The sequence below is a fragment of the Macrosteles quadrilineatus genome, unplaced genomic scaffold (genome assembly GCF_028750875.1).
Source record: "Macrosteles quadrilineatus isolate MER2022 unplaced genomic scaffold, UCM_ALF_1.0 Scaffold_2__2_contigs__length_208266976, whole genome shotgun sequence".
Lineage (NCBI taxonomy): Eukaryota > Metazoa > Arthropoda > Insecta > Hemiptera > Cicadellidae > Macrosteles > Macrosteles quadrilineatus.
The window spans coordinates 153,717,843-153,733,964 of NW_026542595.1; the positions used below are offsets into that span (position 1 = coordinate 153,717,843).

A 16,122-nucleotide genomic window follows, 5' to 3' on the forward strand; every position below is an offset into this window, starting at 1 on the left:
GACTGGTATGAATAAAATAATTCCAAACTTTAAAATTTGTTACAACCAACCAATAAATTACAAAGTCATCTACTCGACAAGAAAGTGTGGTTCGCTTAGGAAAAGTAAGAGTACTACAACGGTTAAAGGTTTTATCAGCATATTAGAAATACAAAGAAACAACCTCCTGCTACTTAATCAATTTGTTCAGCGGTATTTATAACAAAAATATTTGGTTATTGTAAGACAACCATTGCTTAGTGTTATCGACATGTGACACTTCATGGAGTGGCAACCAGGTTATACAATTAGCAATACAAGTATAATTGAAACATTTAAACATTATTGCCACCAGGACTGATGTAGAATGATATGATAGGTTACGTACCTTTTTTATTCCGTCTTCAGTCCTAAAATAGTCAAAGGGTGACTAGTTTCGGGTCAGAAATGACCCATTTTCAAACCCATTTTCATCAAATTGAGTGGTCCAAAAATCCGACAGAAGTCTTCGTTATGAGGTACAAACACATGTCGACACATAAAGTTCACACATTTACGACACAAAGCATATTTAATGAAAGTAGCCGGCTACATTTTATAAGAGACACACTGACACAGGTAGCACGGCGGACACGACGGAACTAAAATTGTCTTTGACTATTTTAGGACTGAAGACGGAATAAAAAAGGTACGTAACCTATCATATCAAGTATAATTGGTTGTAATAAATATTAACGATATTTGGTCCAATAACATCATGCTTGGTGATTAATTGTTCTTGTTTCTATTGAACTATTGTAGTTCAATAATATTTTCCCCTTTATGTAAGAATATTCAACTGAAAGAAAAAAAGATTTAATAACATAAACACGCCCTCCACAGCATTCCTTGCAGACTAAGAAAATTTGCATTTGTCCAATTAGGATTTTAGTAAAACATTTCCATGAATATGTCAGATCCATTCCATATTAAATAACATAATATTTCATGTTTAATTGGATTTTCTGTTATGGGCAAGGAAAACATGTTTGTCGTCAATAGTTCTAACGGTAATGTGTGAAAAAAATAAATATGCCTAGTTTGATCAAAATACATCTATAAGAAGCAAACTACATTATTGTTGTTCTTCTCAATAAATCACATGAGAATTTAAAACGAACAGTTTGTTGCTCACTTTCCTTTAATCAAACAACAATGCTTCCGCTAAAATAATTTTTTGTCTTATGTAAGTCTACACGATGGATATAATTAAAATTCAATTTTAATATTGAGTAAAGTAAAAAAAAACTACATTTGATCATTTTTAAACCCCATAACCATTGACTCATGCCTTGCCCATGACCTGATCCTGCTGGTTCGCGAACTCTTGCAGTTCATGCGCCCTTTAGACTCTAAGAATTATTAATTAGTATTGTCAATCATAATCTGCAAGTAAATATTTGTATTCTTGGGGCAGTGTTTGTATCTGGTATCTCTATGTAACCATAGATTTTTGATTATTTTTAATGAACCTAAAATGAGCAAATCTACAAAGATTCAAACCTTTTAAACTCAATTCATAAACAAGACCACATAAGTACATTATATTTAAATAATGTATCATTGCGTAAAAAATGTGGCACTGTGTCGAAGACAAATAACAAAACAACTCTGGATTTATTAGAGCATTAACTGTAGTACATTCTACCGAAATGGCTTCGATAAGCTTCTTATGGAACGCAGCCTTCGGTGTATTACACCTACAATGTCCACTACTATATCATGTCTTAAGCCTAACACATGTTAACGTATAGTTTCAAACTACAACTTTGTTACATGTACATTCATTTTGTTACCATTGGCAATCATTCAATACAGCTTGGGAATATTTGAGTTTGGATATAATTTTAAATAAAATTAATAGTAAAAGAAAAAATTAAATATATTTATTTTAAAAAGAACGAAGTTAATTTAGAAACAACTCAATTCATAAATGGGCTACGAAGTTTCTAATACAAACATTGAAGTAATACAAATAAAAACCTAAACACATTTAAAAATTGATATATTGTATTGTAGTACTCACCTTCTCTTGACAACAAAACCTCATTTACAGCTATTTTAAACTTTCTTCGCATAGTTTGAGCCATCTGCCATAACTCATATTTCCTGAGGAGTTATTTCCGTAATAAAGAATAACAGTAGTCATATGCAGAATAAAACTAATGCCTGATTACAACGTAGCTTAGTGGCTTTTAGAAATAGGTGTATTTTTTACAATAATCAACATCTGGATATAGCCTTGTTGTTGAATTTAAATTGCTGGAAAAAATTTGTTCAGTGTAGAATAAGACACCTAGAAACTTGAAATTTTTGAATTTATTTAAAGCAGTCCCAGCAATGATTGCCTTGGAAGCTGGTATCGGGGTTAACATACTAGAGGGTAGGTGGACAAGGGAGTATTTGTCCACATTTAGCTTTAACGATGACCAGTAGTGTGGACTGTATTTACAGAAAAAAAACTTTTATGTATAACTGGATCTGACAGCGGCTTTCAAACCATAAGAATTTACAGAAATTCAAATAGTTTACTTATTTTCATCGCAGTTATGTTTTAATAACGTCGAACGGTTTATTTAATTTTTTATTTAGCAAATTTACTCTTACAATATTTACTTACAAATAAATTTAAATTTTATATAGCCGTTCGATCTCTATCAGCCAATAAATGAATACTGGTACTGTACATACAGTAATTATGCACCCATAAAGGACTGCTGGGTGCAAAAGGATGTACGAAAAGTTTAAACACACTGGATACAAAGCCAATGTGAAGGTCCACAATATAATAAATTAAAATGCTGTTTGAAAGGCCAGTATATCAATAACATCAAGTGCCAGCGTATGTCGATTTATATTTTTTATAACTTTTTTTCTTTTTAAACACAAAATCAACTACATCCTTGAGAGATTGATAAAACAACATATATTCTTTAATTTACGAATTATGACCAAACGTAAAGGTTGTAACTTTTCGTCTTGAAAATAATGTGTGCTTTGAAATCCAAAAATCGTAAAAGAATACGATACAAAATATGTGTGAATATTGAATGTTTTTAACAGGAAACTTTAGAAGATATTGATGAAAATTTAACTATTAAAACAATAATGTGTACAATTTTGCAGCCATACACATAACATTTATGATAGCTGTCTTTACAGTTTCATCTGAAATAATTTGTGTGTGTTTTTTATAGATAAACTTAGTTCATATTAGTTGATATGGAAACTGTATATCTTTGTGGTTACAGTGTACGTTGAAGTTGGAAGGTAACAAAGGAGCTCTTAAGCCTAACGATATGTGTTTAGCTTGGGGTTTGCAAACAAATATCGTAAGTTTGAATAAGGCAAATATTATTCCAGTTTGAAATTTTCAGATAAGTAGGTGAACTGTTCCTAAATCTTTACATTATCGTCCAACCCCCCTAACGCTAAAAAGAGAACCATATGGCCCTATATACAACATTTAATACCCCCGCTGCAGCAAACCTGCCGACTAAGCGAATTTGCATGTGTCTGGATTGATTTTCAATTAAATCTATTTAGGTTTAACGAGTACCTAGGTTTGCTGATACAAGGAAACTGATAAAGTGGGACTTTTAGTAAAATATTAATAGCTTAGTATAAAATAAATAAATTTGTCAAGTTTGATTAAAATATATCCATAAAAAAGCAAACTACAACATTTTAAAATATTCTCCATAAGAATAACATGTGAGTTTTAAATTTACAATTTTTTTAATTTTCTCCGTTACCAACAACTGTACAAATACTCCTTGATATACTAAATTATTTGTTTTTAAGCTCTTTAAAAAGGTCTAGAGAGAGAATTTTTGTGTTTTGAGGTTAAAAACTAGAAAAACAATTTTTTACCCCATAAAACCCCCCGTAAAACCCTGTTCCCATGGTCCGATCATACTGGTTCGCGAACCCATTCAAGTTAATCCCACCTTACACATTTTAACCAAATAAAATAAATATATATGGCGTTTTTGGCCCCTGGGGACATCAAAATGAAAAAGTAAATCGGTCCCAAACCTAGGTCTTACCGTGCCACCTACGGTAATAGCTACTTCCTTATAGGGAAATTCGCTAACAAGGATAAATGGAGGCCATTTAAGTGCATTAAAGTACTTGAGGCACTTTTTAACTGTAGAATAAAAATATCACACTCCGTGCAAATTTACAATTTTAAAATTTTATTAAAAGAATATTTGTAATATGTTATTTAGCACTGAATAGTTAAAATACTCCACACATGTTACATAAAAATCCACCCGATTTAAAGTGAAGATATTGTTTCGTGGTTCAGACAATTGTTTACTGAAAACCCCTATTCTAGTAACGTACAACACCCTAAGCAATGCAATTGGTCGTAGGAATTGTCTGTATGTAACAAGAAATTTCCTTATAAATTTGAATTTATATATTGGAGATTTTAAAATAAGACAAATAGCAAATAATCCAACAATATTTAATATAGTAGGACTTTACAGAAGTATAGCAATAAACGAGATCATCTGACTTATTCATATTTTTAAGAATTGAAATCCAACGCAATACAAATTTCCCGTTTTATATTTAATTGCTATATGATTAATTTTTTTAAGGCAATCAATATTATTAGTTTTAACAGAAAAGTTAAGCAATTATTTGTTTCATATAGGTAAATTTATCTTTCTACACAAAGTGTATACATATTGAACGTAGCGTATAAAGCTATCATGTCTCTACATCTATAATTATAAAAGTCAAAAACCAATCACACACTGATCACTGAATCTAAAAAACTACTAACCATAAGAACTCAGGAATTGGAATGGAAATTGTAATGTTCCTTGAATTGTAACAATAAACTTTTTCGTATGGAAACTAAATACCAAAAGTAAAATTTTCCAAGACGGACACATATAAATTGTTCTTGATAAAAATAGAAAAATACGAGTCAAATATAAAAGAAGGACAGGGACAATCAAGAATTCGACCGGAAGGATCATTCCAAAGCATGCCTATGGACTCACACCCTACAGCAAAGCCTCAGCACCCGGCTTGGTGAGTTATATTAATATTTGGTGGGTATTGTAACTATATTTGTTTATATTTTTTTTATAAATTTTCTTTGTTCCTGTGGTACCAAGGAGGAATAAAATCTTTCTACATATTTTTTCTAGGTTGATACCCTGAAGGCTTATCAATATGTTTTGTGATTTAACATTATTTCAGTATATAAAACAGTTCTGATATACAATTATACTAGAATTTTGATATTTTCATGTATTCATGTGGTATTTTAGATTTTATTTGAAGCGGACTTAGAGGATTCTCCACTTAACCGATACAAGGAAGAGAAACTCTATACTCTGGACCCCGTCTTTGGTCAAGGAATACCAAACTCTGCTGGGACTTTACTCTTGGCTGGGAGCAACGGCCAAAAGATGAGTGTATTTTGTTTCTTTAATTCAGTAACTTTATAATTTTACATTTAATTTTAATGCGGTCAACACATTTGTTTTGGATGACTGGCAACATGAGCAATATTAGGAACGTGGATCGTAGAAAAAATATTGTTCATTTGTCGGTTATCCAGACAATTGCTTTATCTAGTATTCGACATTGGTAGCCAACATTTTGAGCGACTTCCAAAAAGGACGCAGCTTCAAATTAGGAGGTTGTGCATTTGTTGGTTACCAGGCTTACGGCTACACTGCACGATAGGGAATTCGTAGGGCTTTAGTTTTATTTGAAACATTGTTACAATATGTATCTTTTTATAAGTGTACAAATTACTAATCATTGTGTGGTTTTTTCCAGCCCAAAGTGAGGAGAGGCAGTCAATTCCATCGGATCAACTGGACAACTTCCAGGGACTCTCTGAAATTCCCACCAGATCATCTCGAAGAAGGAGACAATAGCTATGGTCCATCGCAGATGACAAGCAGCAAAGTAGATTTGGGAATCCACACATACAACAGATGAGAATCTACAGGCTGCTACTCTGGACTTGTAGAAGAGGTTCTCTGCGATCTCCTGAAGGTCTTCACTCCTAATCCAATACCTTTGTACTGGCATGAGGAATTAGGACTTTACTGGTACGAAACTATCAACTAACCTGTGAAGATTGAAGAAGTCATTGAAATATGCGGCAGACAGTAAATGCAGATGCCTTGTATATGGTGGTAACAGATGGTGGTGGTACGCTAACACGCCAAAAAGACACAATCATTGTACGAGTTTGCACTCATCGTACCAATAAAGGATATGTAATACAACTGATCACAAATTATTATTAATATTTTTGAAACACAATTCACCAAATAAAGTTATTAAGATTGAAATAGTACAATATTTGTATCAATACTATTTATTATAAATATGAAAATTGTCAACAAAAGTGTGAACCGTTTAAAAAATCTACATTTAGTAGCATTACGGGAAAATATTTGGGGAAGGAAATACTCAAAGAAGAAGAAATATTCCCATTTGTGTAGTAAAATTCCTTAAATATAACTGACTAAATATTTTAAGTTTTTACATAAACCAAGTTATACGGCTCTAAAAATTAAAAGACAAATGTGTAATCCTACTGATATTTTAAATGTAATTAATAAAACGCTTTGAAATGTGCAAAGAGCGTTGGTTATAGATGGTTCGCTCTTACCAAGACTGTGTTATGGTAATGGGTGGTCACAAAGTTCCATTAAACTAAAGGGGACGTCCTTTTGTGGCTACTTATCTCCACTACTACTCCCCACTTGTCTTTGTACTACGTTGGAATTAATTTCGATGATAAATATTACAGTACGTGTACTGGAAACATACTTACCTATTAAAAACTCATATTTTTTTTATTTTGTGTGTGTTTTACGCCAGGGACATTTTTACGTTTTGAAAGGGAACGGTCCAAACCCTGGTCTTGTTACCATCTAACGTCGACCTTTTTGTTAGGTAGCATCATTGATTCCGAACCCAATGACAAATGTCATCTGGGTCTGGAAACTATGCTATGCATTTTAAATTTACAATTCTTCCGTTGTTTCTCTCACCCATAATATACTTAGGGTTTTGGAAGAATATTAGAACTAATTAAACCTTTTCTTACTACCTTCTTTGATATTTTGCGTTATTATCAACAATAATAATAGTAAATAACTGAAAAAGGCTAAAACCCTTGTGGAGTCCTAGTTATAAAACGAAGCTGCATGTCCTTGTGGCTTTAATATCTCAATTTAAAAATAAGGTTTGCATCTTTATCGAGAACAATTCTTTTAAATACATTTCTTTCAAATCATTTGATCATCAATAAAAACTTAGTAAATTATTTTATAATACATAATTGTATTTTGATTTAAAGCCTCAAACTGATCTTGTTAGTACTTTGCAAGTAATGGAGAAGTTATAAAAAACTAGACATTCAATACCATAATTTCAATTTTTCTTTTACCAATAAAATAAAGTTTTACGCAATAATGATTCGATTTTTATTTACGTTATAGATTTTAAGTAAACGTATAAAGTGTATGTAAAGTAGGTTTATGGTTATTTGCATTTAGATATAGGTTTGAAGCTGCTACGTGGCATGTTTTCAAACTAACTCATATAAAGTGCTCACAGACTATCATAGGCAAGGGAATCTAGATCTTCAATTCTAGATCCAATCTTTTAGTCTTACATAAGATTTGTCTAACGTTTTATGCACGAGTTTTGAGAATAAAATTATAATTATTATTGATTGGCATTAAAAAGCTATTTAGGACTTTGGACATCCTGATGTTCTCGTACATTATTCGCGGAAAAAATGTATTTTTATATTTGAAATATTTGCTATATTATTGACTATTTCAATTATCTTTTTTATAAATCCTATCAATATGAATGTTTAAATTCTGAAATGTATTTGATTAATTGTTTGATATAAAAGTATGATCAAAGGTAGGGTTGTAATAGTTCGTTATATTGCAGGTATGTATGTTATAAGGGACACACAGGTACGGTTACTAATATTGTTCCTTCCAAAGATAAACAGAGTCTTGTTTGACCAGTGGACAAAGGAGGGTTAAAGCTTAACTGACGCGGTGCAACTATGGATCCAATCTCCCTATAACAACATACCTTACAAAATTATGTGCTTAGTGTGTGGTAAGATGATTCAGATGGACTTAAACATTGATTCACCAACGCTTTTTATTCGCTTGGTAACTGTAATGTTATTCACGGTTTAAAGGTAAAAAACTGCTTGATGATCTTTAAGTTGGGTTTACCTTTTTATTGTCTCAGTTAGCTGAGTGTAAGCAGTTTTATGTAGCTACTTGCATTCAGTAGGTCCAATATATAAAAATGTGCTGATCATGGCCTTACCCTCTCTTTTTAGCTAAATTTCTAAACACCAACGGCGGCATGGTTTTAAAAAAATTACACCACGCCCTCCCTGGACCCAGTGTCGGCTGACCAAGGTCAGGCCGTTCTCTTCTCTTACTTTTAACTAGATACTTTTGGACTTTGGATCACATATAGTTTTTGAATACTGATAGAGACTTTATAACAAGGTATTTTAATACACAGATATTTAAAACAATGATACGTAGATATTTACATTAAGACCACATTCTCTTGCCTTTTTGATTTAATATTTAATTTGAGAATATTAATATCAAGAAAGTTGTGTTAGTTACAGCGTTTATAACTAGAAAACTACTGAACCAATTGGCATGAAAATTTACAGGGATATTCCTTAGGTGAATAACATAATAGCCTGTTTTCGTTTCAAAAACCCTTAAGGGAAGCGTCCTATGGCCCTTTGCAGTTTACATGTTATTCCCCTACAAATTAAACCATTACAATAAATAACCGTTACAAGAAGTAACGCCTAAGATTCAATCGTGACACTATGGTTGAATAGCAAGTTAGCCTGTCACAAGATTGCGTACAGTTTATTATTGTATAATAATCGTATCTTCATATAACATTACGTGTTGCTTGTTTTAACTATTATAATGTCAATATATCTGTACTACACATTGATTGTCTCATTTCTATAGCTTAACTTTCTGACATAAATATTAAATACTTGTTCAGCAAAATCCAAGAGGTGATAAAAACTCACTAATATTTTACATAGTTGTATTATATTTCAACGGAAAAGTACAAAAACACTTTATACACGATTTTACACCCTAACACATGTTATTAACACTTTTATAAACATTTCAAATCTACTTTTTACAAACATTTCACCTCACAGCCTTCTAACGGATAGTTTATTCAACTTTTAACTGTTACTGATAACATTTAAACTAATCAATCCTGTAAAACTATTCCCGTTTTCAAAAAATGTGTTAAACTATTTTTTAATTTCTATTTAAGATCTGATAAACAATAAAAGAAATATTTCTGTGTTGTAAAGTGAACAGAACGCGTTTCCTTCATCAACATACAATTATTGTAAAATACATCGCAAATCTATCATTAAAGTTGTTTTGGTGACTTACATTTGGTTTTACTCTAGTGAAAATATATTCTCAAGAGGTATAAATAAATGTGGAATAGTTTACATTAGAAGACATATTTTCATAGTAAAGCCATGTTATGACTATTTCTTCAAAAGGTATATTTTAAAAAGAAAAACGTTTGCAGTAATTGCTAAATGTAGGTTAGTTTTTTTTAACTTTGTTTAACATACGTTTCTTGTCATTAGAAAATAAATTTCAGTTGTAAAATATTATAATATTTATTTTATATATACATATTTGTATTATGATGCATACTTTTTTTCTAAGTTATCTTTCCATTTTATAAAAGGAAAAAAATCCTATTGCGAATTTTGGACAAATAGAATTTAAAATGTTTCTTTCCTGCTAAACAAGATATTCCGATATAGTACATTTTGTTTCCATTGGTAAACGTATTAAAGTTAGGCCTTTGATAAAGTATAGTTTCTATAAATGTATTTATTACAACTATCTGTAATAGAATGTCTGTTATTAGTCAATATTGACTACTCCGTATCATGAAAAATATGATTAAAATCAGTGGCATCTTTAAACTTACACTATTTTGGCACTTGTTGCTGAAACTATATAATTAAAACCACAACAAAATCATCCCTCAGAATAAAATGTGAATATAGCACTGTATAAAAAGAAGTATGGTGTAAATATAAATGTCATATAGCTGTATGGGTAGAAATACTGGATAGTAACCATTCTTATGGAGGAACCTATATTGAAGATGTCTGTAGGGCATTTTAACATTTTCCACAGTCCAGATCATTTTCTGCCACTTTATAATTTCGCCCAGGAGAATGGATATTAAATGCTGCACTTGTTCAGCTCAGAAAGAGCCGTTAGTTATTAAATTCACCGGATTCAAGTCTAAGAGGGGAGTAAGCAGGTCTATCGGCAGAGCACGGACTTTTGGTCCTTAAAATAGCGGGTTCGAAACCCGCCAATCACCAATGAATTTTATATCTATGTGATAATGCCACAACTCTCTAGACATAGCCTGAATTAAGGTGTAAAATGGTTCCGTGTTGAAGCCGATAGTCCTTGAATATCAAAATTGAAATTACAAATGATTTCGTTTGACAAGGTTTCGTTTCAAGTCTCACTGTACGGCATTTTTGTCAAACAAAATGAATTATGCCGATGATTCTTGTACATATTTTAGATCCAGACGACTGATTTAAATTACAACACTCATAGTTATAGGTAAGTTTTATTAGGATTTTGTTGAATTTACGAATTACAACTAAAAGATTTTATGGTAAAAGTTTTACGAACAAATGGTATTCACTATAAGATCCCTCCGATTACCTAATACTATCTGCTAGCTTAGGGAGTATATAGTACTCAAGACATTATGCAGTCTATTCATTGGCAGGTGCAGATCTTAATATCTTTTCTCCTGGGTCTAAATCAACTACTAGTCAGGTGACTAGTCAATGATTGACTCTCAGCTGGGGAAGTAGTCATTGTGTGAAGATCTGCCGGCATTATACAATGTGTTCCGTGGGACCCAGTAAGGGTCACCCGAGTCCGGCGAGGAATGACTGTTCTTGTTTTTCAGGATAGATTTAGGAGGAGATTCTTCCTGCTCCCGTTTCATCCTGGCAAGTTGTTCTTGTAGACTTCTGTACTCCTCGAGGAACCTGAAAAAGATTGATTGTGATGAATGTTACAATTCACATAGATCCGTCAGAAAATATCCTGATAAGGGGATAGTGCTGTCTAACCCCTTCCACAGGATGGTAGAACGGAAAATACAGAGGACAAGGGCTTTGAAAGTCAATGATAGATACCAAAAAATATTTTCAGAACGATCAAACAAATAAGAGTAAGGGTTATCTCACAAAACCTCAAATGTGATGATAACAGTTGGAGAATAGTAAAAACGTAAAAAAACTAAAAGAAAACTTTACCGGTTTGCTATATACTGACTGGGCTGAGGCTGTTCAATCTGCTGCCTGCAAGGTATAAGCTGCTAACTTGACAAATATTTCAAAGTTAAAATAGGGTAGATCGCTTATTAGACAGAGAACTTTATTCAATTATACATTTTCATAACACCACTTTTTTATATTAGTTTCATCATTCAAGTTTGTTAATTTAGATTATCCTATTGTTTACTATTTCATATTCAGATATTTGACAAATATTTTAAAGTTAAAATAGGGGATCGCTTATTAGACAGAGAACTTTATTCAATTATACATTTTCATAACACCACTTTTTACTTTCTCCCCCTATACCATAGTATATGGAGAAAGTATTGTTTTCGTCAAAATTTTCGAGTTTGAGTTTTGAGTGGATATATTCGTTTTGGGTCCCCCTGGACCCAAAAAAGTGGTTTTCGAAGTGATGTCTGTGTGTGTGTGTGTGTGTGTGTGTGTGTGTGTGTGTGTGTGTCTGTGTGTCTGGATGTGTACAGAGCTAGAGACCACACCTGTGGTCCGATTTCGATGAAATTTGGTATGTAGGTTCTAATCCATGGTATCTCCAGGCGTTTTTTTCATTTTTTTGAAATTTTGATTTTTAATGGGAATTTTCCCATAAAAACCCATAAAAAACCGGAAAAATCGGATTTTCTCGAAAATGGCCCGAACGATTTTGATAACAATTTAGTATGTTGTAGCCCTTTAAATTTTGAATAAAATGGTACAAATCCCATATCTGTAAAAATTACGGTTCAAAAGTTATGGTCAAATATGTTATTTTCCCATAAAAACCCCATTAAATAACGAAAAATAGGATTTTTGAAAAAAATCCGGTTTTGATTTAACATAGTATGTTATAGTCTTTACAGTTTTGATAGTTTTTTTTTAATTTTTTAGAATTTTTTTTATGGGGAAATTCCCATAAAACCCCATAAAATAACGGAAAACTATGATTTTCCCAAAAATGGCCCGAACGATTTTGATAAAAAATTAGTATGTTATAGTCCTTTATATTCTGAACAAAATGGTACAAATCCCATTTCTGTAAAAATTACGGTTCAAAAGTTATTGTAAATTATGTTATTTCCCCATAAAACCCCCATAAAATAACAGAAAAATCGGATTTTCACAAAAATGGCCCAAACGATTTTGATAAAAATTTAGCATGTTATAGTCCTTTAAATTGTGAACAAAATTATACAAATCCCATTTGCGTATATTTACTCTCACCACTTACATATGAAAAAGGTTTTTGACAAACTTATGGGAGAAAGTATGTGTCAGAATGCTGATACCGTTTATTTATATTAGTTTCATCATTCAAGTTTGTTAATTTAAATTATCCTATTGTTTACTATTTCATATTAAGGTATTTTATTTAACACAGTGCACCCATTCTGTATGTACCACCACACGGAAAGAATGTTACGTGCAAATAAAGTATGTATGTCTTGTAAAAATAATGTTTTTAATATACGAGATCAAGATAGAGAGAATGAAAAATAATTATTGATTATACCCGTGCAAAAGCACAGTTTAAATTTAACCTTTTAAACTGAAAATGTATATTTATATTCGATCTAAAACAATCGCACCAAAGAAACAAATCAGCTTTGCAAAGTAACATATTCAACTACTTGTTCGCACATTCTTTAACTATATACGTTTGTACAATGAAATGTTTCAATAGTTGAGTGTGGTAAAGCTTTACAATCTCATGCACAAGTTACCTCTCTAGCTGGGCAGCGTGGTAGTCGTAGGTGGTGACCGAGGGGGAGTACTCCGACCTGGGAGAGGGTCTCTGCTCCAGGAGGTCGAGGATGGGAGTCTCGGTAGAAGGACCCACAGGGCGAGGTACTGGAGAGGTAGGTAAACTGGGATGTCTCCAGGCGCGGGGTCCTGGAAGAGTGGAAGACCCATGGGAGAGATTCAAAGTGCTGCTAGACCGCTGCTCGCCCACCGAGGAGAGTCTGTAAAGAAATACCTTTTTAATTTTAGTTTTTTTTTTTTTTTGATGTTTTTGTGTATCAAGAAAACTCAAAGCTACGAACAAGTATACCTTTACCGTCAAGTCAGAATAATTATATTTTTATACAAATCTTAAAATATAAATACAGTGTCAACCAATGCACTAAAATAAAAAAGTATAATGTTGACCACTTTGGTATGATTCTAATACATTTTTAATGACCGGCTAGAACAGGTGGTTTATGTTATTTTATTGCGTTTATTATTCAAGTTGTGTGATGTTATAAAATGTAAAAATGCTTACCCTTTGAATAGCTTTATTGTATTCTAAAGACAAGGCTACAGTACCAGCTAAAGTTGCATTTCAATAATTTTTGCTTTTTCTAAATATGATCTAACACAAAATGACTCCATTGACAGTTTAACAACTTGATACTACGTGTTTGCATGTGTAATGAGATTTTATATTATAGTTTAAACTGGTTTTTATGCATTTTCTTACTTATAGTACGAGGAAGATCTTGACTCGGAGGTCAGGCGCCTGGAACCTCCACTGTCGCCACCGCTGCTGCCGTATCTACTGTCGGTCAACAGAGGACTTTGACTCTCCGACACTGCTACGGTCCTGGCACCTCTGGACCTGAATAACGTGTTGCATTAGTAAATATCACACGATTTATTTAGAACAGTGTTCTAATATTCTCTAAATCGATATTAAAGCAGTTGTAACATTTAGTAAGCATCACAAAACCACATGATATTTGAAGAGGGTTCATAACTGGTTATTTCATGAACATTCTTCGCAAATAAACTCAATTATTAAATGTCTTTTAGTATTTTTAGAGTTTTACAATCACATAGGACAAAAGCTTTGACAGTGAAAATAACTTAACATTGCATTTTCATGATAAAGTCGTAGCTAGTCTTATAGAGAAACTGAGCGTGGTTTAATTGAGCCACCAACTGAGTGAGTCTCAGTGTAAATTACTTATTTTTGTATAAAACACAACATTTTTTTAATCAAGCTCAACTTAAAATACAACTTATTACAAGCTGCAGCATCTCAAATGAAAGTTGACGGTTTCAATTGCGAAAACGACACTACGCTATAGCTTAATCTATGAGTGGCACATTTAACTATGTTATTTCCAAAGAGAAGATTAGCTACAGCTCCATTATATATGTTTACTTCACTGAGCTAGCGATACAATTAGAGGTAGCACTGAATTACCTGCGAGACGTTGGCCACGATTTGTACTAGGTAATAATGTACATTGTTCGTACATTTTAACCAGGGGACTGAAGGATTGTACATAAATAAAACCATGAGCTGATTCACCTAGTTGGTATCAAACCATCAAAATTACGCTAGCAGAGTTGTCGTGTCAGTGCTACCTCAACTGAAATACCTAGCTCAGTGATTTAGGCTACTTATCTGCCCAAATGTGAAATGTTTGATAAACACCTGGGAAGCGTGCTGAAGAAATGCGTGTGGTCTGGTTGAGGTGACGTCTCCAGCAGGTCTGGATAATTGCGTTCATCACTGGAAGGGGTGGCGGTGGTGTAAAGACTACCTGAGGGGAGAATTTCCTTTCTCAACACGTGATGTTGTACTGGCACGTCACCAAACGACGGCCTGAAACAAGTAAACATAGTGTCTCAGATAAACTAATAGGGTTGGTTATGAGACTATTAGAAATGTTCGTGGTCTATAGACTACAAGAGTGGGGACCATTTTCAACTTGTAAAGTTGTCCTTGACACGTCAACAAGGGAAGTATACATACTTTTAAATACTTTTGCCTGAAATGGTGACCATACGAAGGTAGGTATTTTAAGCAATGTATGGATGGAGATGAGTGTAATATGAGTGGAGATCTTGTAGTCTTGTTAATGACTAAGGCCAACAAGTTCCTTAGACAGGACGGTTAATTAATAGCACATACAGCCAATGGCAACTAGTAAAGTGTTTGCAGTGACATAGTAAGTCACAAGTACACCGATACAGTAAGGGCAGTTATGACACCGTTGGTAAATAGTGATGGTCGTATATCTGTGGGGATGATTTCCTTCCTCAACACATTAAATAGTATTAATCGACTATCGTCAACATACTGTTGCATATTTCTAACAGAAAGACCTTTGTGGTCCTTGGTCACTTACTTTATTTTATTCTTATTTGTTTTATAACGAAAAACTAAATTGCATTAATCGCATGTAATTTTGCCAACAACATAACGCTACAAGTTGTTTAACCAGCGGAATTGTTAAATATCTGCTACGGGAGCTGTTATTATTTAAGATATAAACTCGACGCCAACATTATTTGCGATCAAATAAATCTAGGGAAAATCAGAGAACTAGAACTATAAGCTGTTTTAAATAGCTTATGAGCATATTTTTCTGTTTACGTCCACATAATATTTTCAGGAAATGCTTCCTTTGATAAGTTTAGAAAAAAATAACGTATAGTGTTCGTAAATTAATGTTACCGAGTTTAATTTTTATACCCTCAATTATTATTCTCATACGCCAAATTTCACTACCTATCTCAAAATTAATAGTAGATTGTATTTATTATTATTGTACAAGCAACAGAGCCCGTTGTGGTTAAATACAACTATACCTAGTAAAATAATGGTCATAAAATCAATAAACCACTTTACTCGCTAACATTAATCGTACATATACGAGTAAATCACATAATTT

General features: G+C 32.7%; 1 protein-coding gene across 1 annotated transcript in view; it reads right to left on the reverse strand.

Annotated features, from left to right (window-relative positions):
* Window positions 1-9,138: 9,138 nt before the first annotated feature.
* LOC128986204 (uncharacterized) overlaps window positions 9,139-16,122 on the reverse strand; it is a 39,933-nt gene continuing 32,949 nt past the window's right edge. Inside the window, exons 4-7 of the mRNA XM_054406416.1 lie at window positions 14,880-15,050; window positions 13,917-14,054; window positions 13,177-13,416; window positions 9,139-11,161 (exon numbers count right to left, since the gene is read on the reverse strand). Of these exons, the coding sequence (XP_054262391.1) occupies window positions 10,966-11,161; window positions 13,177-13,416; window positions 13,917-14,054; window positions 14,880-15,050 (745 nt within the window). The 3' untranslated portion in view covers window positions 9,139-10,965. The remainder of the gene's footprint in view (window positions 11,162-13,176; window positions 13,417-13,916; window positions 14,055-14,879; window positions 15,051-16,122) is intronic.